Here is a 27,855-nt window from a genome sequence, read left to right as displayed (position 1 = left end):
GAAACTCCTCTGATAGTCAAGGCGAGAATGGAGTTCGTTACGCGTGCATTTACAAACAAGGAATGGTGGTCCAACCCAAAACCATTACATACTGGCGTTTACCTCAGCTCATTGGCTATCTACCCAGCTAGATTTCAAGAAGATCAGTGGTCATTGTGCAGAAATACAGTCAATCAACAAAGCTTTGCTAAAATTATTGGTGCGTAAGGTAGTCATTGCTCGTTGTCTTCAAAATCAGTTCACTTCGGTCAATACTCCCCGCAAAAAAAAACAATGACGTTTGGCTGTGTTGCAAAAATCCAGAGGAATGCACTGAAACCAACCATGACTCGATAAACAATGGTTTACCGTGTGTAATTACGTCGAATGCCCTGTAAAAAATTGATAGAGATGGAATTCACGGCACAAACGGGTTATAAAATGTTTCGATTTAGGCTATAAAAATGGATTTTATCAAAGAAAACGGCACTTCATTTGATCACTGGGACCCTCAGGAAGAGAAATAAGAGCAAGATATCAGAATGTAAGTCATAATTTTACCTTCAGATGTGAATGTGTAAAAACTGTCATGGCGGAAAATGTTTTTGTTGTTGATTGCTCTTCTCAAAACAAAAGCATGGTATTTGTTCTCTGTAATAGCTATTTTAAATCAGAAAACGTAGTTTGATTACCAAGATGCTAATCTTTTGAAGGATGTAAGACACTTGCATTTAATGTTTAATGTTACGATGTTGTATTTTTAGTTGTCACTGAAATTTCCCCTGATGTTGATCCCTGTACGGGGATTGCAGCCACAAGAGGTTTTAACTAGTAATTAGTAGCCTACAGCAAAGTGTGTTTAAATCATTTCTAACTTGTTAACAATTTCTGCTAGTTAGTTTTTGCTACCGTGTAGGTTTTAGCTTGCTTGAGAGCCTGCTAACTGAGTGTTAATTCACCTATTTCCATACATATTTCATTTTAAAACATTTATCTTACAAAGGAGTTGTTTAATCTAACAAAGGAGTTGTTTAATCTAACTGCTTAACCATCTATACATGGAAATGTATTTAGGGTTTTTTACTCATTTTATTCTATACAGGAAAATGCCACGGGCACTATCTGATGTGTGGAGACATTTCACTGTAGCTAATGTAGAAGGAAAAGTTGTAAATACCATGCCAATCATGATGAATCAGACACCTTATCGATATCAATAGCTCATGGTTCTTCTGGAATCATAAGTTGTCAGAGGAACGTAGTCAGAGAAATGCTGATGAATTTCTTGCTCGAGCTGTGTATGCAACTGGTTCAACTCTGATGCTCACATGCAATGTGTATTTGAAGAGATTTCTGAATGTTCTTCGCACAGCATACACCCCTCCAACCAGACATGCTTTATCTACTCATTTGCTGGATGCAGAGTTCAACAGAGTTCAACAGAGTTCAACAGAGTTCAACAGAGTTCAACAGAGTTCAACAGAGTTCAACAGAGTTCAACAGAGTTCAACAGAGTTCAAGTGAAGGTCAAGCAAATCATAGAGAAAGCAGACTATTGCAATCATCTCTGGTGGTTGGTTGAATGTTCGTGAGCAAGGAATAATTAACTACAGCATCTTCACCACTCAACGAGTATTCCACAAGAGCACAGATACAAGGGACAACAGACACTCCGGTCTCTCCATTGCAGATGAGCTGAAGTCAGTCATCAATGACCTTGGACCACAGAAGGTATTTGCACTGGTGACAGACAATGCTGCGAACATGAAGGCTGCTTGGTCTAAAGTAGGGGAGTCCTTCCCTCACATCACAACCATTGGCTGCTGTGCTGCTCATACATTGAATCTGCTCCTCAAGGACATCAATGTCACTGAAAACAATGGATACACTCTACAAGAGAGCCAAGGAAATGGTTAGGTATGTGAAGTGTCATCAAGTTACCTCACCAAGCAAAGTGAGAAGAATAAGTGCACCATTGAAGCTGCCCAGCTGTCATCATGTTTGACAGTCTCTTGGAGGGGAAGGAGTCTCTCCAAGAAATGGCCATATCACAGTCTGCCAATATGGACAACCCCATCAAGAGGATTCTCCTGGATGATATATTGTGGTAGAGTGGTAAGCAACCTGAAACCTATAGCAATAGCCATTGCACGGATTGAGGGAGACAATGCCATCCTGTCTGATGTTCAGACTCTGCTTGCAGATGTATGAGAAGAAATCCATACTGTCCTGCCCACTTCACTGTTGTCCCAAGCAGAGGAAACTGCAGTTCTGAAATACAACAAAAAGGGTGAAGACTTCTGCCTGAAGCCCATGCACACCTCAGCGTACATGTAGGAAACCAAGTCCTGTAGGACCCCAAGGATGCAAGAGCATCCTGTCTGATGCAGAGATCAGCAAGACCTATGGTGTCATCACTACCGTGTCTCACCAACTTGGCAAGGTTCTTGGCTGTCTAGCGAAGTACACTTCCAAGCAAGGGCTTTGGGATGAAGATGCAATATGGCAGTTGTGCCAACATATCTCAGCCACCTGGTGGAAGGGACTTTGTGGATCTGAGGCTCTTTCCCCTGTTGCCTTCATCATCCTCCAAATCACACCAACATCAGCCGCCTCAGAGCGCAACTGGTCCTTGTTTGGGAACACACACACATACCAAAGCACACAACAGGCTGACCAATACAAGGGGTGAAATATTGGTGGCCATCCGGGCAAATTTGAGGATTTTTGAGCATGACAACGAGCCGACCTCAACAAGGTAGGAAAGTGACGGTGAATATGAGGCCCCAGTGTCTGATGGACATTGAGGAGGTCCAGGGAGAAGACATGGAAGCCTGAGAGGAAGACAACCAAAGTTTTAGTTTGTAGACTATCATTTTACAGATGTATGTAGAAAACATTTTTAGGGAGATGCGATGGATGATTGGGGATCATTCAATATGCCCCTTTCTTTTGTTGTTTAGTGAAATCATCCCATGTGAAGAATCAACTAATTTAAAGTTAAATTTGTAACTAAATTGTTTTTTGTTTTTAAAATATCTTTTGGAAGGATTTAATCATTTGCAATTATGTTTACTTACGATAAGGTAAAAGGTTTATGTTTCTGTCTCCATATGATATGGTAAATAAACTCAGCAAAAAACGAAACGCCCCTTTTTCAGGACCATGTCTTTCAAGATGATTTGTAAAAATCCACAGATCATTGTAATGGTTTAACTTTTAATGGGATAGGGGGCAGCAATTTCACTTTGGATGAATTGCGTGCCCATAGTGAACTGCCACCTACTCTGTCCAAGATGCTAATATATGCATATTATTATTATTATTGGATATAAAAAAAACTCTGAAGTTTCAAAAACTGTTTGAATTATGTCTGAGTATAACAGAACTCATATGGCAGGCAAACTTCCAAAAAGGAAGTGGAAATTCTGGGGCTGGTTGATTTAACTCATCTCCTATTCACATCCCAGTAAGATATGGATCTGTTCGCACTTCCTAAGCCTTCCACTAGATGTCAACAGTCAGTAGATTGTGGAATGAAGCCTTGAGTGTGATGTGGGGCCGGATGGCAGCTATTTGAGTCAGTGGTCTGGCAGAATGCCAGTTCCTGGTCAAGCGCATTTCTCATATCACCATGTGTTCCATAACTCTGTAGACAAAAACGAATGCTCCGGTTGGAACGTTATTGGATATATATGATAACAACATCCTGAAGATTGATTCTCTACTTAATTTGACCAGTTTATTCGACCTGGAATATAACTTTTTGAAGTTTGTCCGAGTTCGCCTGGACTGGCGCCAGCGTTTGGACATGTGAACTAAAGAAAAAGTAGCTAATTGGACACTAGTAATGGACATCATCGAACAAAACAACGATTTATTGCGGAACTAGGATTCCTGGCACTGCATTCTGATGAAAGATCATCAAAGGTAATATATTAAGATGTAATTTCGTATTTCTGTTGACTCCAAAATGGCGAAAAATGTTGTGTACCTCTGAGCGCCGTCTCAGATTATTGCATGGTATGCTTTTTCCGTAATGTTTTTAAAAAATCTGACACAGCGGTTGCATTAAGAACAAGTGTATCTTTAATCATATGTAAAACATGTATCTTTCATCAAAGTTTATGATGAGTATTTCTGTTATATGATATGGCTCTCTGTAATTACTCCGGATATTTTGGAGACATTTCTGAACATGGCGCCAATGTAAACCGAGATTTGTGGATATAAATATGCACATTATCAAACAAAACATAAATGTATTGTGTAACATGATGTCCTATGAGTGTCATCTGATGAAGATTATCAAAAGTTAGTGTTAAGGGAATTTTTATCTATAATGACTAATGTATACATTTCAATCAGGTTGAACTAATCAAAATACTATTATGTTACTGTATATGTACTAATTAGAATACTAAATGTTAATGTATATGTATGAATTTTCTTATCTGATCCCAGTACTGAAAATAATGTGTGTGAATGTGGTCAAAAGTTTAGAACAATGACTATCTGTTCCTTGGTACAAATGAATCAGACTGGCTAGAATGCTTATCTACACGAGAAAACCTTGAGTCGTAAATTATATTAAATTGGTAGGGAGATGGATGTGGGAAGGCTCGAGATACAGCTTTTGTACTGGAACGGAGATGGCGCGGGGTGGTGTTGGGACTAATGACGCCATTTTCAGTTCATAACCTGTGGTAACCTGTATTGCGTGAGTACTCTCTTGAATAAAGGCTGCTATTTGACTTTATGACCAGGCTCTGACCATTCCTATAAAATAAGGGTCTTACAAATTCTTATGAATTGACAGTGTTTAATTTTAATTGGGAATTAAAACAGAGGAATCAAATTCCTTCAATAGTTAGTGATTCATTTTATCTTTATTTCTGCTTTTGTGACTATCTTTGGCTGGGAGAAATGACTGTTTTTTGGATTTGGTGATGATCTAACATGAAAAAAATGCTTTACAGTGAAAACACAACATATTTAAAATCGGACACGATGGGTAGAGTAACTAGATGTTTATCTTTTATTTGCTGTATTGGACTTGTCAATGTATTAAAGTAAAATATTTCAAAAAAATATTTTGGAATATCCCACGCTGCCTTTTTCCGCTAGCGGAACCTGTGTGCTAGACAGGTTAATTGACCACAAACTTGTTCAATGGACCATAAACAATTAATAAACATGCACCTGTGGAACGGTCGTTAAGAATCTAACAGCTTACAGCCGGTAGGCAATTAAGGTCACAGTTATGAAAACTTAGGATGCAAAAGAGGCCGTTCTACTGACTGAAAAACACCAAAAGAAAGATGCCCAGGGTCCCTGCTCATCTGCGTGAACGTGCCTTAGGCATGCTGCAAGGAGGCATGAGGACTGCAGATGTGGCCAGGGCAATAAATTGCAATGTCCGTGCTGTGAGACGCCCAAGACAGCGCTACAGGGAGACAGGACGGACAGCTGATTGTCCATCCGAGCGGCAGACCACGTGTAACAACACCTGCACAGGATTGGTACATCCGATCATCAAACCTGGGGGATAGGTACAGGATGGCAACAACAACTGCCCGAGTTACACCAGGAACGCACAATCCCTCCATAAGTGCTCCGACTGTCCGCAATAGGCTGAGAGAGGCTGGACTGAGGGCTTGCAGGCCTGTTGTAAGGCAGGTCCTCACCAGACATCACAAGCAACAACGTCGCCTATGGGCACAAACCCACTGTTGCTGGACCAGACAGGACTGTCAAAAATTGCTCTTCACTGACAAGTCACGGTTTTGCCCCACCAGGGGTGATGGTCGGATTCATTCGAAGGAATGAGCGTTACACCGAGGCCTGTACTCTAGAGCAGGATCGATTTGGAAGTGGAGGGTCCGTCATGGTCTGGGGCGGTATGTCACAGCATCATCAGACTCCCTGCAATGGCAACAAGCTCAATATCAATGCTGTGCGTTACAGGGAAGACATCCTCCTCCCTCATGTGGTACCCTTCCTGCAGGCTCATCCTGACCCTCCAGCATGACAATGCCACCAGCCATACTGCTCGTTCTGTGCATGATTTCCTGCGAGACAGGAATGTCAGTGGCCTGCCATGGCCAGCGAAGAGCCCGGATCTCAATCCCATTGAGCACGTCTGGGACCTGTTGGATCGGAAGGTGAGGGCTAGGGCCATTCCCCCCAGAAATGTCTTGGAACTTGCAGGTGCCTTGGTGGAAGAGTGGGGTAACATCTCATAGCAAGATCTGGCAAATCTGGTGCAGTCCATGAGGAGATGCACTGCAGTACTTAATGCAGCTGGTGGCCACACCAGATACCGACTGTGACTTTTGATTTTGACCCCCCCTTTGTTCAGGGACACATTATTAAATTTCTATTAGTCACATGTCCCCCTCTCTCGCTCTCCCGCTGTCTAATCCTGCTCGTAGACATGCTTTGCCTCCAGTAATAAGATTTGCCAATTCAGACTCCCAGTCTCTGGAGGCGATCAAGTAATGAAACTCACATGTGCGTGCTCTCATGCACACAGGCCCATAAAAAAACAGACCTTTTACTGGAATTCTGCCAGGCCAAGAGCAGTTTGGTGGGGGTTTTAAAAAGATAAATCAAATTACAATGTGGATAGGTTTGATTGTTGCCCTCAAATTAAGTTCTGTGTGGTTTGTGCTTTGGTGTGATCAGCTCTAATTTGATGGCCTGATATGCACTTAGCACATAGGGGGAAATCCCAAAGAGTGTAAAGTCTAGATGCAGAATAATCATATAAAACCCTATAGGTGTGACTTTCACATCCTTTTCAACTTTAATACTTGTCATTATACTGGTCCACTACATGAGTAGCATAAACCAACATATAGGCTACATTTAGAATAAACAAAATACCACATCTTCAAAATTAAAACGGGGGGGATCAAATGTATAAAGTAGTCAACTACAGCACCAGCAGCACAGATGTCCAACACAGTGTGTGAAACAGTCGCCATTCAGTTCCCTTTCACCGTGCATCCATTTGTCCTGCCGGCATTGTGCCCCAAGTTAATGCAATCAGCACTTAGTACAATTCTACTGATTCATCACAACGCCACAAAATCAGTGCAGTCTGTGTGCCCCCCTCCACCAAAGGAGCGCCATTACCACCCCGACTACACTATACCACAGCTGCCTTCAGCTCTATTGAGTTCCCACCACATCAGAGTAAACTGTTCCAGCAGGCACATTGTGACTACCTGAATTGTGAGTTAGTTCAGTCTTTGACTTTAGAGTGGGTATGGCCATCTATCGTGGCTCTATATAATAAAGGCATATTTGAACATGGAGCAACCCACCTGCCTACCACCCCAACCACTCCATGCCTGGTTTTAAAAAGTGTGCATTCTTTGTAGAACGAGTCAACAATTCTCCTTCAGAAAAACAGCAATGCTCTTTGCCAGAGCACTAATTTGACCACGAAAATAAGATTTCTACATTATCTAAATCGCCAGCTATGCAGGCAAAGTGTACTTATTCACTCTCCTCATTCTCTCCCTCTTATGCCTGAGCTTCTCTTTAGTACAGCTACAGATGGGGCTAACTTTATTACCGTTTTACTCTTAGCAGCTGGATACAAACCCCCCTTCCCTCTCCTACATGCTAACTATTCTCTCTACTTTAATACTGTACAGGCGTCGTTATCTCAGAGTAAAGCACCCTCTCCTCTCATTCTCTCGCGCTTTCCCTTTTTGTCTGCATCACAAACTGTCGCTTTAGCCTCCTGCACTACTACATGTTGCAAACTGTCTGTCCACATCGTGCACATTCACATGTATAAAAGCACGACCAACTACATAGTTCCAAAACAGCTACCACAGCATTCTAGCTAAGAAAAGGCATGAGTTTGCGCTTAGAAATAGGCTGATAAAATGCAGTCTTCGAGAAAAGGTGACTTACATCTGATAAGCATGCATGTCAAAAAAAGGTGTTTGGAAATAAATTCACAGTAACCGAGTGATTGAGACTCCGATTTTTCACTTGAAAGTGTCAAAAAACAACAACAATGATTGCAAAGTTAAATAAACCATACAACTCCATGCACAAGGACAACTTTTAAAAATGTCTACTGAATATTTAGCAAAAAACACATTTGAACAGTGCAGATGCAAAGTTTGTTAAAAGAATGACGGCACAAACAGCACTGTTGCTAGTATTAACATTATAATTAAATCAATGGAGTAGGTTCGTTTCCATAAACAGCTGCCTGTGTTAACACTAAAAAAAAAACGCTACTGCCACCTTCTGGTTTGGAGAATATTAACAAGGCTGAGTGGCTTCCCACTTCCAAGGTGTCTGTACAGAGCACCGTCACATAATGTGACGTAAATTGAGCGCGCTCAAACTTCCCATCATTCTGATTACGGTAGTAATTTTGTCACCCTCATCATGGCAAAGACACGGAGAAATGCATATGATGCAGCTTTCAAGTTGAAGGCGATCGATCTGGCTGTTGGAAAAGGAAATAGAGCTGCTGCACGGGAGCTTGGCCTTAATGAGTCGATAAGACGTTGGAAACAGCAGCGTGAGGAACTGACTCAGTGCAAAAAGACAAAAGTTTTCAGAGGGAAGAAAAGCAGATGGCCCAAAGTATTTGCAGCCACTCGACATCAGTGTAAATCGTGCATTTAAGGTGGCGCTCCTTGTTCAGTGGGAGGCTTGGATGACAAGTGGGGAGAAATCCTTCACTAAAACGGGCTGCATGCGAAGAGCAACTTATGGTCAAGTCTGCCTGTGGGTCCTGACAGCGTGGAGCATTGTCAAAAAATCCACTATCATCAACGGGTTTCGAAAGGCTGGACTGCTGCGTGTTGAAGGGGCAGCATGAGCTCAGCGGGGTATTTGCCTCCGGATGAAAGTGACGAGAGCGACAATGAAAACGATCCAACATCAGATGAAGCAATTCTGAGGCTATTCAACTCCGACACCGAAGGAGATGACTTCAGTGGTTTCAGTGCACAGGAGGAGGAAGATAGTGACCAAGTTCATTTGTTTCAATGTACCGGTAAGGCACCTGCGGCTTATAGACATGTGCGGCTTATTTATGTACAAAATACCTATTTTTTAATAATTCAGTGGGTGCGGTTTATATTCAGGTGCGCTTAATATTCCAGCAATTACGGTATCTGCTAATATTTGTATTATAATAGCTAAAAAATAAAATAAAAGTGCTTAAAATCAGAAAGCCGATTTCCTATATTTGAGGAAAGAACATTAACTTAAGCACCACATAACACTTTGGAGTACGAGAAAGGGATGATTTTTAATAGAAGAAAACAGTTTAACAACAAATTCTTATTTTACAACAATGGTCTACCCTGGCAAAACCCGGCCAATTGTGCGCCACAATGTTACTCTAGTGAAAGGAGAATAAAGTGCACAGATTCCAGCAAAAAATTAGCTTAGGCTTCAGTGCCTATGCACAACGATATGACACATTTTACTATTTAGTAGTGATGTACCGATATCACATTTTTGGCCGATACCGATATCTGATATTTTCCTTGCCAAATAAAACCCGATTTCTTTCACTTACTTGCTGTGCTGTTTCATTGTTCAGTCGTTTCATTCTCAACCAGGATTTATCTATGGAACGCCGTTTGAGTCTTTGCTTGTCAAGTAACACACTATTTGACGTGTCAAATAAGCTTGTTGACCAATCAGGACCTGAATATGACGACACATTCACATAATAATTTAACAAGTTCATACATTTTTTACGTAGTTATTACACATTGATTATACCATCACCCGTATTTCATATGTCACAACGATACGTATACTATGATGCTGGTAAAGTTGTCTCGCGCACCTGCAGTGCTGGTCATAAAAAAGCTAGCTAGCTCACGGATGCAAACAATGTTATTCTCTAAAAACATAGCAAAATAACAATCTGTTTCAATAGCTATATAGTTAGTTAGCTAACTATATAGCTAGGTGTCATCTAAAATAACCCTATTTTATAAAACAGTTCTTATTTGATTAATGGTGGTCGGACCCATCTACGTGAAGCTAGACAAAATAAGGATTAGCCACAATAGTGGACTTTGCGGTTAGACTTCAAAATAAAAGTATGTCATTGACAGTGATGCAAATGACTACAAATAGTAGAATTATTCCATAATTGAATAGATCATGCTAAATGAGCTTGGAATGTTATAGAACATCAACAAAAGACAATTTGTGAATTTGACAAATCTCTGTTGAAATCACACTGGATGTACTATACTTTAGAATTGCAGTGGGGGCATAATTATTTCACTGTGCAGCCTTACCTATGGATTGTTGATCAATGACATGGGGCATCAGTCTACTCAGTGACACCCACAGAACATTAGCGTCGTAGCTCTTATTGCAGGACTATGAAAGAGCTGTGAATTGAGCCACATTTATTGTCAACCTATGTGTATTGAACACTATTCCAAAGAAAAAATAATACTGGATATTTTGGAATATTTTGCAGTATTCTGGGAAAAAATATATTGGTATTGAGTAGACTGATACCCCATTTCATTGATCCCCAATCCTTATGTAAAGCTGTACAGTGCAATATGATTGTCAATACACAAAATAGGCTGATTGTGTGAAATCACCTACCTCTATCACAGTTCCGCGATAAGAGCTACAGCGCTAATATTTGCAAAAACTCTTCACAGTTGTGTTCTGTGGGTGTCAAAGAGTAGACTGATACACCATTGCATTGACTCACATTCCAACCTTGTTTGACCTTATCTACTCTAAATATGGCATGATTCCACCAATTGTAACCTTCTGCATCACTTTCAAAGAAGTAATTTTATTTTTAAGGCAACCCGCAAATTCCACTATTGTGCCAAATCCTTATTGTGGCTAGCTTAACAACACATAACCCGGTCGAGCCTCAATAGCCAGATGAAACTAGCTGGCTGCTTATAATGATAGCTTTATCGGCAACAGGGTTAACCTCTCTAGGGTATGTGGGACTCTAGCATCCCATCTGGCCAACATCCAGTGAGGTTGCAGAGTACCAAATTCAATTACAGAAATGCTCATTATAAAAATTCAGAAAACAAAACAATTTACATAGGTTTAAAGATTAACTTCTTGTTAAACCAACCACAGTGTCATGTTTATAAAATGCTTTTTGGCGGAAGCATACCTAGCCCAGAACATAGCCCAGTTGACAAATTATTACAAACAGTAACCAGCCAAGCAGAAGCGTTACAAAACTCAGAAAGAGATCAAATTAATCCCTTACCTTTGATGATCTTCATATGGTGGTAATCAGAAGACATTAATTTACTCAATAAATTTTCCTTTTGTTCAATGAAGTCTCTTTATATCCAAAAACCTCAGTTTTGTTAGCGAGTTTTCTTCAGTAAACCACAGGCTCAAACTCAGTCAAAACAATCAGACAAAAAAAAATCAACATTGCATCCGTAAAGTTCATAGAAACATGTCAAATGTTTATATTCAATCCTCAGGTTGTTTTTTAGCCTAAATGATCTATAATATTTCAACCGGACAATAAAGTCGTCAATATAAAAAAGGTAAACAAGATATGCACATGCGCCTGAAAAAAAACTGTGTCACGTTAGGGTCCACTCGTTCAGACTGGTCTTACTCCCTCACTTATAAGAATACAAGCCTGAAACAATTTCTAAAGACTGTTGACATCTAGTGGAAGGAATGGGAACTGCTAATGGAGTCATAAGTCAATGGATACTGTAATGGCATTGAATAGAAAACTACAAAACCAACAAAAAAAAACCTAGTTCCAGAATGGATTTTTCTTTTCATCCAAAATTCCGAATGCTGCCCCCTACCCTAGAGAGGTTAAGTAGCTGGCGAGCCATTTATTTTCATGAACTGAAGTTCAATTTCGATAGGCGAACAACAATACTCACAAGGATTCCCAAATCATTGCAAAGAATAATGAAAATGACTTCAGTTTCTACTGGTCATTGTTTTCAAGCTGGTTGTATTGGTGCTAGCTAGGTACCAAGCTAACACTAGCTACTCCAGAAGTTGCGGTCAAACAAATGGTTTATTACCAACGCGGGATTGTAAACATCATTCGTGGCCAATGTTTGCAGACTTTTTTGTACAGCTTTGACAGTGCTACTAATAGTAGTGGTGGCGCTTTCTTTGCACATGCAAATTCAGAACACACATTCTATAATAGAACTGTTATTTGAAGTGTCAAATTAAAAGAATTTGACGTGAATCTTTTTTGACATGCGAAGCTAATAGCAGTGACGCTTATTACTGTGTAACTCCGGTAGGGCAACATGTGTACCAGTGCTCGACCAGTTGGCGAAAGCCAACAACACCAACGACAGAACAGTTGATTGTCAAGGGAAATGAATTCCATTATCTTGGCGTTATTGGATTTCCCCTTAGAGTCGTCTTGCTGAAAAGTTCTTACTCTTTCAAATGACTGCTCGACTTGACTGCTTGATCCACACAGCAGACATTGTGGGCTAGGTTAGGAATGCTGTGTTGCACGTGAAGCGTAACATTTTACATCATGTACCTACGTTATATAGGCATTGACAGCGGTTTTGTACATCGTTGTTAAACTAGACATCGGGCCGATACAGATGTTGGCATTTTTAGCTAATATCGTCCGAATACAATATATTCACCGATATATAGTGCATCCCTAGTATTTAGCTATGTTATCGTCAACAGTAGCCAGTGACTTCTGGTAGTTTAAAGGAAAAACGTCCAAAAATTCGCTGCCGGTTGTCCCAAGCATTGCCTCAATGAACAGTCCTTGCAAATCTGGATATTTGGGATGTCCTTTCCCCATTGAAGTTGAAATTTAAAATGATTACGAATTTCCATCTGTTAATTGTCCTCTACAAGGCTGACTGTAACAGAGCTCTGTAAAATCCTTCTAGGACTCTGGGTGTGGCTGTCATGACATATTGTCAGCCCATAATTGTAATGCAAATAACTGCTGTCCTCATAGTAATTGACCGTTTAATTAACATGAACATGTTTAGCATCTCTGGGCTTCCAGGCATACCAGCTGCTGATTTTGATGTGCGCATTTGGAACATCTAAAAGTCTAATAAATCCATTTAATATAGCCTACACCTTCACAATAAAATCCATTATTTCATTATGATAGGCCTATAAACGTGAGAATGTCTTAGAAATCAAAACATGGGGTGAATGATTTGACACTCTGCGCTTCCCGCGGGGGGGTAGAGACAATTGCATTACTGCTCTGCTGGTGTGGCAAATCAATAAGAGGTGGAATTAAAAAGAAAATGAGAAGGGCTACAACGATCAAAAGCCAACAATGTAGGCTGCTGTTTAGGCTGTAATCTGAATGGAGTTGTTTGTAGGTGACCATGAACTCACTCATGTACACGCATACATTCATGCTAATAGATGCACTATTGTAAAGTGGCTGTTCCACTGGATGTCAGAAGGTGAATTCACCAATTTGTAAGTCGCTCTGGATAAGAGCGTCTGCTAAATGACTTAAATGTAAATGTAAATTACGGTAAGGGTTAAGGTTCAGGTTAGGGAAGGGTAGGGGTTATGTCCCAAGGATCCCGAATAGCACGAGCCCCTCAGTGAATGGCGTCAAGTACTCTCACACAGGCTGGATGGCGAAACGTGTATTTGGACCAGTCCCTGACAAATCATACATCAAAATGTAACTATGAAGCGCTACCTTGTAACCTTATACATTTTTTTTGAGTGTCTCTGAAGACAAAGCTTGGGGAATACCCATCCAAAAAAATTTAATCACGCCAGGTTTAGCGGGCTTCACGTAAAGGGCTGTAACGTTAGCGTTACCATAGAGTTGAATTTCTTAGCACTTAACGCATTACATTTGAGCATAGCATCCATGATTTGTCACAACGACCATCTATGACACTTCATAACAGTATATGGTCAGTGTGCATTTTTTGCACTTTATTTAGCTCTCTACTCTGAACTCACCATAAAATCATTAACAGTTAGTTCACTCTCCTCTCCGACTGGTGGAGTTGTGTTGAATTATAGTGTCCAGTCTTGCTGTAGCACGCCAAGGCAAGATGGGTTTATAGCCATATAAAGAGTGCCCTATTCAGGACAAATAATGAAATGCAAGAATAAAGTAAAATTCTATGAAGAACTGCTTCTCCCCCCCCCCAAGTGTTTTTTTTGCATTTTTTTCTTTCACTCCTTTTCGGTGGATTAAATGTTTAGATACAAATACATCTGTAAAGGGATCATTTCAGCTGATAAAATCGGTTGGGCTCTACTTTACACTACACAAGTTTGACAACACACACCCCATGACACATTTTTGCAGTGTAAAGAGGCGGATGTAGATTAAAATCTCTTATTTCCGAAATGTCCACACATGTGAATTGTTTAATTAAATCAAGTGTTCAGCATTATGTGCGTTGTGGTTTACATGAGAAGCTCCTGTGTAGTTTGAATAGTTATTCTTATTTTGTTTGTCTATATACACTATGGTATTTATGGTGTGCTAATAGCTGCATTACACATGAAGCAGAAATGAGGCTTTGGCCACACCGTCTGCAATAAAGCACAAAACAGATGTTATTTTTTTACCTATAGGCAAGCTATCAACCATCGCACAAAATTCAAACGTTGTCCATGGGAGGCAATTGGAATGTGAGAGATTTCACAATTGAATTGCGGTTAGAATATGTTATGGTATCAATGGGCGATCCAATTGAATGATGACAGTAGTCAGCACTATTGTCAGCTGGTCCCCACCACTAGGCTGGTGGTGACAAAGAAAACTCAGACAAGTATAGCTGGTTATAAAACAGAGGGACATTCTAGTGCCGTTTTGTCACATAATAAACAACCTCAGCTGCATAAAATGGCCTCAACACCAGGATCACATCAAACACTATTTAAAATGTTCTACAAGGGAGGAGTTAGTAGGAAGATTTTCTGGTTCGAGCCTGCCAGACAAAATAAGTGAATGGAAGTTGTGAACTGAAAGTGACGCTTCCTTCTTCTCAATGGTTTTCAGGCCCAGAGTGAAGGTCCTCTTTTCAAGGCTGGCTGGCTGGCTACATGACTCAGTCGAGAGGCCTAGGAAAGGAGCAGCAGCATGCTGGTGTTTTAAAAAGACTGGGAGCTGGAATGAACCGGAATGCTTCTCCAAGCCCGGCCCAGCCCTCTTTCGCTCTTTCCCTCTATCCACATCTGCTGCTCTGAAGTAAACCCCTGTGGCTCAGTGAGAGCAGAGGCCCCTTTCCAAGCCTACGCTTTCCTCCCTCTCACCCTCCCAGCAGGGACCGACTCCAAGAACATTATCAAAACACTAAAAAAAGAGGGTGAGAGGAAAAAAAGCTGAAGCACTGGAGGAAAGGAAGAAAGAGGGAGATCTGCCAGATCACTCAGTGGCAGGCAATAAATCACACTCTGAAGCAACAAGACTCGAACCAGCCCAGAGCCCTCCTCGGCCCCTTAGCCTCACCAGGCCTTAGTCTCCACACTTCCCAGACCCTCTCCTTTCTCGCCAGCCAGTCTGCAGCTCTGATCACTCAGCTCACCAATCCCGTTCCCCAGCCCCTTCCCTCCCACACCTCTCCCTCCCAGCCTTAAGCACTCTCTTCCCCTTCCCGTGACACAGAGACTTTTCTTTTCCTGGTGCTACATTCACACTTGCTCTGGGTTCAGCGCTGCCACTCAGCCACAGTCATGCCCATTCACCACATGCCCCCTTCACATATGGCTCCTCGCTCACCCTGCAAGCCCCAGCTAAAGAATTTCACAATAGCACCACAAAGGACAGGAAATGGAAACCAGGTCACCAGAGCCTGCTGTATAGGTGAGCTGACAGATCAAAGCCTGAATATACGTCACAGCATCTTTAAAGATGCATGTCTTTCTACTTACAAAGTCTTGTAGCCTCGAGTGGCCATATAGAATTGTGTCGGTGTTGCCTGAAACAGCCCGGGTTGTTTCGGTTTAACTTTTTTAATTTTTTAAACATGACACAGAAAAATGACATTTCAAAGGTGTGATATGCAATCGCGTTGACTTGAAGCGTTTCCACAACACGAAGATGGCTCTCGTCATCTTTTGTTAGCAGAATATCAACAAAAAAACTGATTACAGAAGGTCAGAATGGCAGATTTTCTTAGCCAGACCAAAATAATCTCCCCAAAAATATACCCAATGCAAACAGATAGGCTTCCAGTTCAGATCTGGCCCATTTATTTCACATGGATTATTCAGTAGAAAATAGCATGACGGTAAAAAAACATATAGTGCCTACAGCAAAATGAAAATTTTTCTCGATGCTGGCCAGGAGGAGTTTCAAAGAGGAGTGGTCCAGCAGTCCAATCACTGGGCTGGTACCAGGTGCTGCACAGCACCACAATGCACTGGATCGGAGCCAAGCCCCATTGTCCTCCGGCCCTGGTTAGCATTCAGTGGGGCTATGTGAGCACAGCCACTTGTTATCAAAGATGTCATTGTAGTCCCACCATGCGAGTCCCCTTTCTCAGCTAGTGTTTGACGCTGGGACCGAAACAAAAAGGAAAAAAATGTCAACTGACTTGCTTGGGCTTAATGTAAAGAAATAAACTGTCAAGGAAATGGCTCACTTACAAACATTGGTGCGTAGGCTACACCAATCTGACGTTTAGTAAACATTGTAGTAAACCGTTTAGCAATCATCACTTCCTAACAAATCATCATTGGAAACCTGGCAGGATGCAATCGTTCCATTCAGCGTGACCAAAAAGCATACAGCCAGGTAAGCAACATAAAAAAAATCAAGCAAAATATATATTTACCCATTCTCTATGATGAAAGAAGAGGGACAAAAAACAAGATGATTTTTATAATCGTGTGGACCCTTAATTTTAACATTTTAACATTAAAATGTTAGGTTCTCTACAATTACTGCTGCTTGAAAACACCTCTGCTTTTTTCCAACTCCAAGGCAACAGGTTTCCACAGGCCCTAATTGAAGGATGGATACGTAGAGATCTGTGACGCACATCTGCTAACCAGGTTAGCAATAAACTGGGCAGTAGTTCGAATGTCCAATCATCTAAGAAGATGTCATGACATTGGCCTGGGGTAGGTTTATGACAGTCATAAATACCTCTTCCCCCCTTTTTCCTCTACCCTACTGATGATACATTTGCAAAACCCTTGGTTAACAGAGATTCTGGGAACATCAGAAGGTGGGGGGAAATGAACTATATTCTTGTAATCCGACAAATTGAACATATGCGGTGGTACTTAATGAATATGATGTCAGTTCGGTTGTCATCTGAGACATTCTCATCAATGATAAGATGACAAACTCTACAGTGGAAAGTCTACACATCTGAGTTATCGGATTCACATGGAATTGTTGTTCAATTTAAATGTTTGAATATGAAATTATTCGTGATGGGATGAAATGTGATTTTAGCTTCCAAAATGTGAGATTTGGGTTTTGATAAGGTAGGGCTCTGCTCAAATCAGTGGCCCGCCCCTGTGAAGGGACTTGGGCTATAAAACTTCTCAAACACGCCCTCCTCTCCGTTCCTATATAAAGCCTTGACGACAATATAACCTCCTGTTCCGAGGACGACGGTCCGATGTCAGAATGGTTCAGATAATAACTACAGAACGAAGCCAACATCAGCGTGAGCTTTGGTTGCGAATGGTATGAACTTTGAACTCTTATTCACTACAGAAGTGATACCTCATAGCCATTGATTTAGCAACAGCAGCTGCAAACGAGGGTTAGGAAGGAACAGACAGAGTATCTCGTCTACCACACAACATTACTACAACGTATCCAATTTACCAGAAGAGACATCCTTCAAAGGACTAGGTTGGGCAACACGGCCTTCCATCTACCACCAACCTACCAAAGTGCAGCTCAGAGTAAATATTTATTGCATTTTCCTTTTCCAAATGGGCGGTAATTTAGAATGCATAAGATATTGTATTTACGATAGCACATCTTCGCCCTTTGTTCCTCAGTCTTCCCGCTCTTTCACTCAAACCCAGCCCCTTTTCTTTTGTGTAACCAGCTGTTATATGTGTTCCGCCCGTTAGGGACGTTTTCCTTTATGACGTAATTTGTAATCCAGTTATGATTTAAATGTGTGTGTGTGTGTAATTCTGTGTGATTAGTTAGGTATTTTGAAAAATAAATAATTAAACCCAATTTTGAATTGCTGATTCAACTTGTTATCCAGGGTTCGTGCAGATAACCAAGAATTTACAACTTTCAGATGAGACCGAATTAAGATGACGTTTAATATTGACTGCTATTAATGTAAAATATTACTAGGTCTTTAAGAGTTTATTCGGAAGATAACAGCTCTATACATATTATTTTGTGGTGCCAGCCTCTCCAGTTAATTACATCTACATGATTAGCTCAATCATAATATTAATTACAGAGAAATTATTTTATAAAATAGCATGTCATATCACTTAATCCGGCAGAGCCAAAGACGCGACAAAGAGATAGGATAATACTAGACAAGAGAAAGAATTGGCTAATACTTTGTAGATCACCAAATGAATTGCTTCAACAAATGCATCCAACACAACATAAAGATAACATAAATCAGGCATTGTTTGCTTTGGTCGCTTACAGATGTTTTTGGGGATCTATTTGATGTAGGGAGAGAACAAACCTAATAAAAGGTTAGGCATTGGATTCCATAACTTTTTATCTTATATGATTTCAATATGAGGCGTCTACAATCTTGTGTCCTAGCTACAACACAACCATGTGCAACACAATATTGCCCTGGAGCAGAGAGTGTAAATGGAACCATGAAGAGAGCCCAATGGGTTGAATTACTACTGTGGTTTGACCAAATGGCTTCCACACACAGATTCTCAAATGGTGAAGGAACTATGTTTGAAATGTCACAAATACAGTAATGCACAAGGTCCATCCAACACAGATGGGAAGTTCTGTGAATAAAATGCAATGTTATAACATCAGGGTAGAGTCTTTCAAGTGCTTTCAAAAAGAAGCATACCACTGAGGGACGATTGAAATGTAAGGGGTAGGGTTTTTACAAAGCAGCCGACCATCTGGATTTACTTTGTGGGTTTAAAAGTATTTTCGATTAAATCCAACAAAGGAGTTTGTAAATGCTATCTAAAACTCAGTGGTAATGTTAAGAGGTTAGTCTATGTGAAGGATGAACCATTCCACCACCTCTACAGCAAGGTTACATGTTAGCTTGGCTGCCTGCAAACCTATCGTGGATTAGCCTTTGGTTGGGCATTTTGTTTCAGCAACTGATTGTTAAAAGTTTGGCTTAATTGCGTAGGGGCCGATTCAATCAAAACCGTCAATGTGGTTCGTAGGGCATGTAAAAACAAACAAAAAGAGCTGGGATGATAACCGAAAATCGACAGACCAAATAAATACTTTTCTAATATGTTTTTGTTAATTGGACAATTGATAGATACTACTACTTTGAATGTTGTTTTAAGGTCAAACATAAAAAAATACTATGGTGAACATTAAGGTACCAATTTATCATTAGTGAAAATTCAGTAAATGTATCATAATATGGATTTGTGTCAATATCACCCAGCTCAACATTTTACCCATGCAGTGTGAAATGTTTGAATTGTTTCTGTTGAGTTTTTTTGTTTACAATGTGAACATTGTTTTGTACTGTACAAATTACAACTGCATCCCAATACCAGGTCCCAGAAACCTTGTATTGGGTTCAGTTGAAGAAGGCTCAGACTGTTTATCACTCACCTAGTTCATCACCAGAGTCAGCCTTGGAGGAGCCCGGGGCCACAGGTAAGGGTCTGGGGGGTCTCGGCTTGGGAGTGGGAGGAGAGATCCTCTTCTTCCCAATGAACTCCACATATGTCCCTGGAAAGTCTCCCTTTTCCTGAGTGGTTTCGTTAAAGCCAGGCAGCCAGCCAATGTCCTCTGGCCTTTCCTCCAGGCCGTCACTGTACCCTAGGGCCACCAGGGTCCCTTTGGTCACTGTTAAGATGTCCCCCACATGGAGGTCAATGTCCTCCTCTCGCTCCTTCTTGTAATCATAAAGTGCCCTGTACTGATATCCTTCTGCGGCCATCGTAGAGACTTTTCACTGGTGTTTTTGGTTGTTGTTGGTATATATATGTATATTATTTTAAATGAACACTGCTGTGAATAACTTGTTCGGGCAGATTAAAGTTCCAACAATTAGTTACTCCTCAGGTTTTCCAAGAATATATTAATGGAGCAAACAAAAAAAGCTAAACAACACTTAATGAACATTCTAGCCCTCAAGTTCTTTGGGTGATTATTGTGTTTTAACTTGTCTTCAGGTCATTCTCAAGCTTGGTTATCCACCGCACCCGTGTGGTGCCTTCGGCACTGTTTCCATTAATATTTGGCCCCTGCAGCAGTGGCCTTGAAAAGGTTCAACCGACCTGCAATACAGAACAGAAGAAGCCATTTGCAACACATTGCGTAAGACTTACGATCACATACATTTTAAAATCAGTGATGGCTACATGTACAAGGTACCAGCGAAACAGGGACAGTTCTAAATTGGTGGGGGGGGTCCGAACTTTTTTTGTTGTGATCTTGGGAGGGTTGAGATATACAGTGGGGCAAAAAAGTATTTTAATGAATTTATTTGCAAATTATGGTGGAAAATAAGTATTTGGTCAATAACAAAAGTTTCTCAATACTTTGTTATATACCCTTTTTTGGCAATGACAGAGGTCAAACGTTTTCTTTAAGTCTCCACAAGGTTTTTACACACTGTTGCTGGTATTTTGGCCCATTCCTCCATGCAGATCTCCTCTAGAGCAGTGATGTTTTAGGGCTGTTGCTGGGCAACACGGACTTTCAAGTCCCTCCAAAGATTCTTTATGGGGTTGAGATCTGGAGACTGGCTAGGCCACTCCAGGACCTTGAAATGCTTCTTACGAAGCCACTCCTTCGTTGCCCGGGCGGTGTGTTTGGGATCATTGTCATGCTGAAAGACCCAGCCTTGTTTCATCTTCAATGCCCTTGCTGATGGAAGGAGGTTTTCACTCAAAATCTCATGATACATGGCCCCATTCATTCTTTCCTTTACACGGATCAGTCGTCCTGGTCCCTTGGCAGAAAAACAGCCCCAAAGCATGATGTTTCCATCCCCATGTTTCACAGTAGGTATGGTGTTCTTTGGATGCAACTCAGCATTCTTTGTCCTCCAACCATGATGAGTTGAGTTTTTACCAAAAACATCTGACCACATGACATTCTCCCAATCTTCTTCTGGATCATCCAAATGCTCTCTAGCAAACTTCAGATGGGCCTGGACATGTACTGGCTTAAGCAGGGGGACACGTCTGGCACTGCAGGATTTGAGTCCCTGGCGGCGTAGTGTGTTGCTGATGGTAGGCGTTGTTACTCTGGTCCCAGCTCTCTGCAGGTCATTCACTAGGTCCCCCCGTGTGGTTCTGGGATTTTTGCTCACTGCTCTTGTGATCATTTTGACCCCACGGTGTGAGATCTTGCGTGGAGCCCCAGATCGAGGGAGATTATCAGTGGTCTTGTATGTCTTCCATTTCCTAATAATTGCTCCCACAGTTGATTTCTTCAAACCAAGCTGCTTACCTATTGCAGATTCAGTCTTCCCAGCCTGGTGCTGGTCTACAATTTTGTTTCTGGTGTCCTTTGACAGCTCTTTGGTCTTGGCCATAGTGGAGCTTGGAGTGACTGTTTGAGGTTGTGGACAGGTGTCTTTTATACTGATAACAAGTTCAAACAGGTGCCATTAATACAGGTAACGAGTGGAGGACAGAGGAGCCTCTTAAAGAAGAAGTTACAGGTCTGTGAGAGCCAGAAATCTTGCTTGTTTGTAGGTGACCAAATACTTATTTTCAACCATAATTTGCAAATAAATTTATTACAAATCATACAATGTGATTTGCTGGATTTTTTTCTTCTCATTTTGTCTGTCATAGTTGAAGTGTACCTATGATGAAAATTACAGGCCTCTCTCATATTTTTAAGTGGGAGAACTTGCACAATTGGTGGCTGACTAAATACTTTTTTGCCCCACTGTATATTGAGCACAGGGGAGGGTAATGCATTTTTTTCCCACTGGGTTACATACACCATTTTGTAGGTTTTACTATCCATTTTCTCCTTCCTAGCCCAACTTCCTAATCTCTTTGCATGCAACTCCCCTATCAAGGTACTTCCCTTAGTAAGCGCACGGAAAAGCGTAGTGCCTATACCACAGGTCAATATAGTCCAATCCAACTGTCTATCCTGCCCTCTATCGACCATTCATAGGTGACAATAGCGGTAGGTGGATCGTTTGTCCCGATCTGTAATAGGCTAACTTGCAATCATACCACATATAATTCAAATGGGGCCTGTGGTTGTGAGGCCAGAATACCAAATTCTCTAAAATGAAGTTGTAGGCGGCTTATGATAGAAAAAGGAACATAAAAATTCTCTGCCAACAGATCTGTTGGACATTCCTGCAGTCAGCATGCCAATTGCATACTCCCACAAAACGTAAGACATCTGTGGAATTGTGTTTATCGCAATATAAAGAAAGCATATACTAAAATCTCAACATCCACATCTGCCTTACCTTTATATTTTTTTATGTCCTCCAGATTTGAGAAGATAGATAACTAGCTCAACATTGAGCCTGTCAGTTTTCCTTAATTCTCGCACAACACCCAGACAAGCTGACAAAAATATATATTTTCATCCCCTCTTCTTACGGCCTCCAATGATTTAGTCGTCCTAATATTGGCAAGGGTAAAAACTCAGATGATAGAGACATGAGGTTTGGACCATTTCTTTTCTTAGAAAAGTATCTACACAAGTAACATATTTTACTATTAGTTAAAAGATGCAGTTTTGATTGGACACCCTACATATTGTGGCTTTTTCACTTGTGCCAATGAGTAGTTCTTCTGAATAAACCCAAAACTCAAACAGGCAGTTGTTGAAAAGCACTAATTAAAACCTTTTTGGGTTAACATAATTTATGAGATGGAATGCTAACATAGATAAATAAAAAAGTGCATTCATATATATTTGCTTATGCTGTTCATCCATGTTGAATGCCAATGAAATACTGTAGTGTTTAATGCAGTGGTTCCCAAACTGTTGAAATAGTAGACTTCACAAGGTGCAATTTCGAAATTGGGTAATGCATCAGCAGTCTTGTCATGTCAGTCATTGCAGAACTTAGAGCGCTAATTACTAATGTTAGTCCCCACTACAACAACAAAATACTTAAACATCCATTCATTCCTATGGTGGACTGGTTTGTGCAACATTTGCCCATTACTCATTTCCAAATTCTTCAAGTTTTGTCAAATTGGTTGATCATTCCTAGACTACCATTTTCAGGTCTTGTCATAGAATGTCAAGTAAATTTAAGTCAAAACTGTAACGCGACCACTCGGGCACATTCACTGTCTTCTTGGTTAGCAACTCCAGTGTAGATTTGGCCTACTTTTAGGTTACTGTCCGCTGAAAGGTGCCTGTTGGAGTGCAGACAACCAGGTTTGACTCTGTATTTATTTAACTAGGCAAGTCAGTTAAAACCTGTGGCAGTATTTTCTAGGGGCAGTATTTTCATTTTTGGGAAAAAAGCATTCCAGTTTTAAAACGGGATATTTTGTCAGGACAAGATGCTAGAATATGCATATAATTGACAGCTTTGGATAGAAAACACTAACGTTTCCAAAACTGTAAAGATATTGTCGGTGAGTATAACAGAACTGATGTTGCAGGCGAAAGCTTGAGAAAAATCCAATCCGGAAGTGCCCCATATTTTGAAAGCGCTGCGTTCCAATGAGTCCATTTTGAGCTGTGAATGTGCTATCCAACCAGCTTACGCTTTCTACGTAATCCCCAAGGTGTCTGCAGCATTGTGATGTAGTTTTACGCATTTATATGTTGAAGAATAGCCGTAGGCGGCTACATTGCGTAAGTGGTCACCTGAAGGCTCCCAGGGTGACTCTCGCGTTAAATACAGAGATAGCCATTACTCCAACCGGTCCTACTGAAAAACGAATTGTCCCGACGGATATATAGGTACTCCCTGTCATCTCAGATTTTCAAAATATGCTTTACAGCCAAATCTAGACAAGCATTTGTGTAAGTTTATCGGTAGCCTAGCATAGCATTATGCCTTGCTAGCAGCAGGCAACCTTGTCACGAAAATCAGAAAAGCAATCAAATTGTTTACCTTTTATGAACTTCGGATGTTTTCACTCACGAGACTCCCAGGTAGATAGCCTAAGTTCATTTTTTCCCAAAATATTATTTTTGTAGGCGAAATAGCTCAGTTTGTTCTTCACGTTTGGCTGAGAAATCGACCGGAAATTGCGGTCACGACAACGCCGAAAAATATTCAAAATTAGCCCCATAATATCGACAGAAACATGGCCAACTTTGTTTAGAATCAATCCTGAAGGTGTTTTTCAAATATCTATTTGATAATATATCCACCGGGACAATTGGTTTCTCAGTAGAAGCGATTGGAATAATGGCTCCCTCTGTACTTTACATGATATTTTCTCTCCGGGAGCATCATGTGACCACTTGCGCAATGTAGCCCCCAACGGGTATTCTTCAACATAAATGCGTAAAACTACGTCACAATGCTGTAGACACCTTGGGGAATACGTAGAAAGTGTAAGCTGGTTCATAGCACATTCACAGCTCAATGGGGACTCATTGGCACGCAGCGCTTTCAAAACCTGGGGCACTTCCGGATTGGATTTTTCTCAGGCTTTCGCCTGCAACATCAGTTCTGTTATACTCACAGACAATATCTTTACAGTTTTGGAAACAATAGTGTTTTCTATCCAAAGCTGTCAATTATATTCATATTCATATTATATTATATTCAAGCATATTCTAGCATCTTGTCCTTACAAAATATCCCGTTTAAAACGGGAACGTTTTTTTTCTTCAAAAATGAAAATACTGCCCCTAGAGTCGCAACAGGTTAAGAATGATGGAGGCCATGGTGTTCTTGAAGACATTCAATGCTGCAGACATTTTTTGGTACTCTTCCCCAGATCTGTGCCTCAACACAATCCTGTCTCCGAGCTGTACGGACAATTCCGTCAACCTCATGGCTTGGTTTTTGCTCTGTAATGCACTGTCAACTGTTGGACCTTACATAGACAGGTATGTGCCTTTCCAAATCATGTCCAATCAATTGAATTTACCACAGGTGGACTCCAATAAAGTTGTAGAAACAATTTCAAGTCTCAAAGCAAAAGGGTCTGAATATTTATATAAATAAGGTATCTGTTAATTGATATACATTTGCAAAAATGTCTAAACTTTTTTGTTTGTAATTATGGGGTATTGTGTGTAGATTGATGGAAGAAAATATATTATTTAAATACATTTTAGAATAAGGCTGTAATGTGGAAAAAGGGAAGTGGTTTGAATACTTTCCAAATGCACTGCGTGTGTGTGTGTCTATGCAGGTTATATGAATGTGTATGGGTTGCCTGTGCATAGCTCGATTCTGTTTATTTTTTTATACTGAAAAACCCCAGTCCTTAACGACAACATGATGGAGCCACCACTATGCTTGAAAATATGGAGAGTGGTACTCAATAATGTCTTGTATTTGCCCAAAACATAACAATTTGTATTCAGGACAAATAGCCACATTTTTTTGGCAGTATTACATTTGTAACTTATTGCAAACAGGATGCATGATTTGGAATATTTTATTCTGGACAAGCTTCCTTCTTTTCACTGTCAATTAGGTTAGTATTGTGGAGTAACTACAGTTGTTGATCCATCCTCAGTTCTCTCCCATCACAGTAGTTCAACTCTAACCATTTCAAAGCCACCATTGGCTTCATGTGGTTTCCTTCCTCTCCGGCAACTGAGTTAGGAATGACGCCTGTATCTTAGTTGTGACTGGGTGTATTGATACACCATCCAAAGTGTAATTAATAACTCCACCATGCTCAAAGGGATAAACAACATCTGCTTCTTTTATTTTTACCCATCTACCAATAGGTGTCCTTTGTGAGGCATTGGAAAACCTCCCTGGTCTTTGTGGTTGAATCTGTGTTTGAAATTCTGCCTGACCAAGGGACCTTACAGATCATTTGCATGTTGGGGTACAGAGATGAGGTTATCATTCAAAAATCATGTTTAACACTTGCACACTGAGTGAGTCCATGCAACTTAATAAGGCATGTTTTACTCCTCAACTTATTTAGGCTTGCCATAACAAAGGGGTTGAATACTTGACGTAATACATTAAATACATATATTTTTTTTTTCCATTTGTAAAAAAATAAATAATCAAAGAACATAATTCCACTGACATTATGGGATATTGTGTGTCTAGGCTAGTGACACAAATCTCAATTTTATCCATTTGCAATTCAGGCTGTAACACTACAACATTTGGAAATAGTCAAGTGGTGTGAATACTTTCTGAAGGCACTGTATATCAGTGCTTTCAACTTGTTTGGCTGATCCCTCCTTGTGACCCTGTTGGATTCATGTCCAACCGTGTCACATGAGTGATCAGCCAATTATGAAAAATGTACTACTTCAATTTGCCCATGCTGTCAGACGCTATAATGACACAGCTACAAAGATGAGTCCTCTATCCATCTCTATAGTATGCAGTAACCTCTCCCATCTTCTAGAATGAGAATGTTTTTGTTGATGTTTTGCGTCTTCTCACTTTTGTTTATTTCACTTGCTTTGGTCGTGTAAACATAAAGTCCCGATTTGAATAGCTACAGTGGGTAACTAACGTCAACTAGTGGCTTGGTAGTTTACCAGAGAAAATTGGCTTTAGGTTGAACTCAAATTACGCCTAAAACGCTGACAGCTAGTTAATTGGGAACTAAATTAACATTTACTAGGCTGAAAATCTTTCACCCAAGTCTAACTTTGCCATGCTTGATAATGACTTTAAAGTTTGGCATGAATAACAACATTTCATTGAATTATCAACATACTGAGGACGATCAATCGAAGTCCAGCAGTGCAGTGGTCGGCTTATCCCGGTCGTCGCGAGCAAGTAAAAAAGGGTAACATATTCCGTTGTAATCAAACGTGTACTACTTTATTTGATAAGCAATATGTCGTTATATGGCATGACAAATTCAGACGTCTTTAACTACAAGTAAAGATATGAGATAGCCAGTATGCTAACGTGGCATTTAATGCTAACTAGCTACTGTGCTAACGTGTTAGACTAGCTACTGTACATACATACTAAAAGCGCACAACTCACTTGCATGAAGGGGGCCCAGGTTGAATAGAATGAATCCTCCTCCCTTTCCGTGTGGACACACTTTTCCACTCCGATACCAAACATAGAACGTTAGCCACACAAAGACAACGCCAAAAGCCTCTGAGAGTAGCTATAACGTTTTCGAACAAATTAGTCCAGGACTTAAAAAGTGGGTTTTAATCTTATTTGCTACGCACGTACTCTGTCAACAGACAGGACGACTCCGCTCGAGCGAATACATTGGTTTAAGTTTCAACGAGGGGCATGGCAGTGGACTGGCGGGGTCACTCGTTCACTGGCACGTCAATCCAAAATACGTCATCATAAGAGCAGCTATACCCTGCCCTCTCCGGGTAGCATGTCAAGAGCTTGGAGTGTGATTGGTTATTGAGACTACACTCGAGCAGCACACGCATGAAACACACATAAAATAATTACGTAACTTCCACATGCGAGCAGGTTACAATTTCTGCTATCGTGTAGCCTATAGGCCCATGACACTATAGAAACAAATTAATAAAAATAGCTGGTAATGTTTCTTTTCAGGTTATTTGGCTTTATGAGTTTTAAAAGCTTACAAAGTGAGGATTCGTTTTCACATAGGCTGTTTTACACA

At 40.6% G+C, this 27,855-nt stretch overlaps 1 protein-coding gene across 2 annotated transcripts in view; it reads right to left on the bottom strand.

Moving 5' to 3' along the window:
- pik3r1 (phosphoinositide-3-kinase, regulatory subunit 1 (alpha)) overlaps positions 1-27,494 on the bottom strand; it is a 61,220-nt gene extending 33,726 nt beyond the window's left edge. For both annotated transcript variants that reach the window (XM_064942923.1, XM_064942924.1), the window contains exons 1-2: positions 27,240-27,494; positions 19,736-20,406 (exon numbers count right to left, since the gene is read on the bottom strand). In XM_064942923.1, the coding sequence (XP_064798995.1) occupies positions 19,736-20,066 (331 nt within the window). In that variant the 5' untranslated portion in view covers positions 20,067-20,406; positions 27,240-27,494. The remainder of the gene's footprint in view (positions 1-19,735; positions 20,407-27,239) is intronic.
- Between the last annotated feature and the right edge of the window lie 361 nt (positions 27,495-27,855).

This window comes from Oncorhynchus masou, chromosome 28, assembly GCF_036934945.1.
Source record: "Oncorhynchus masou masou isolate Uvic2021 chromosome 28, UVic_Omas_1.1, whole genome shotgun sequence".
NCBI classification, from domain to species: Eukaryota; Metazoa; Chordata; class Actinopteri; order Salmoniformes; family Salmonidae; genus Oncorhynchus; species Oncorhynchus masou.
Note: the sequence above shows the minus strand (reverse complement) of the source record. Positions and strands in the feature narration are given on the sequence as shown.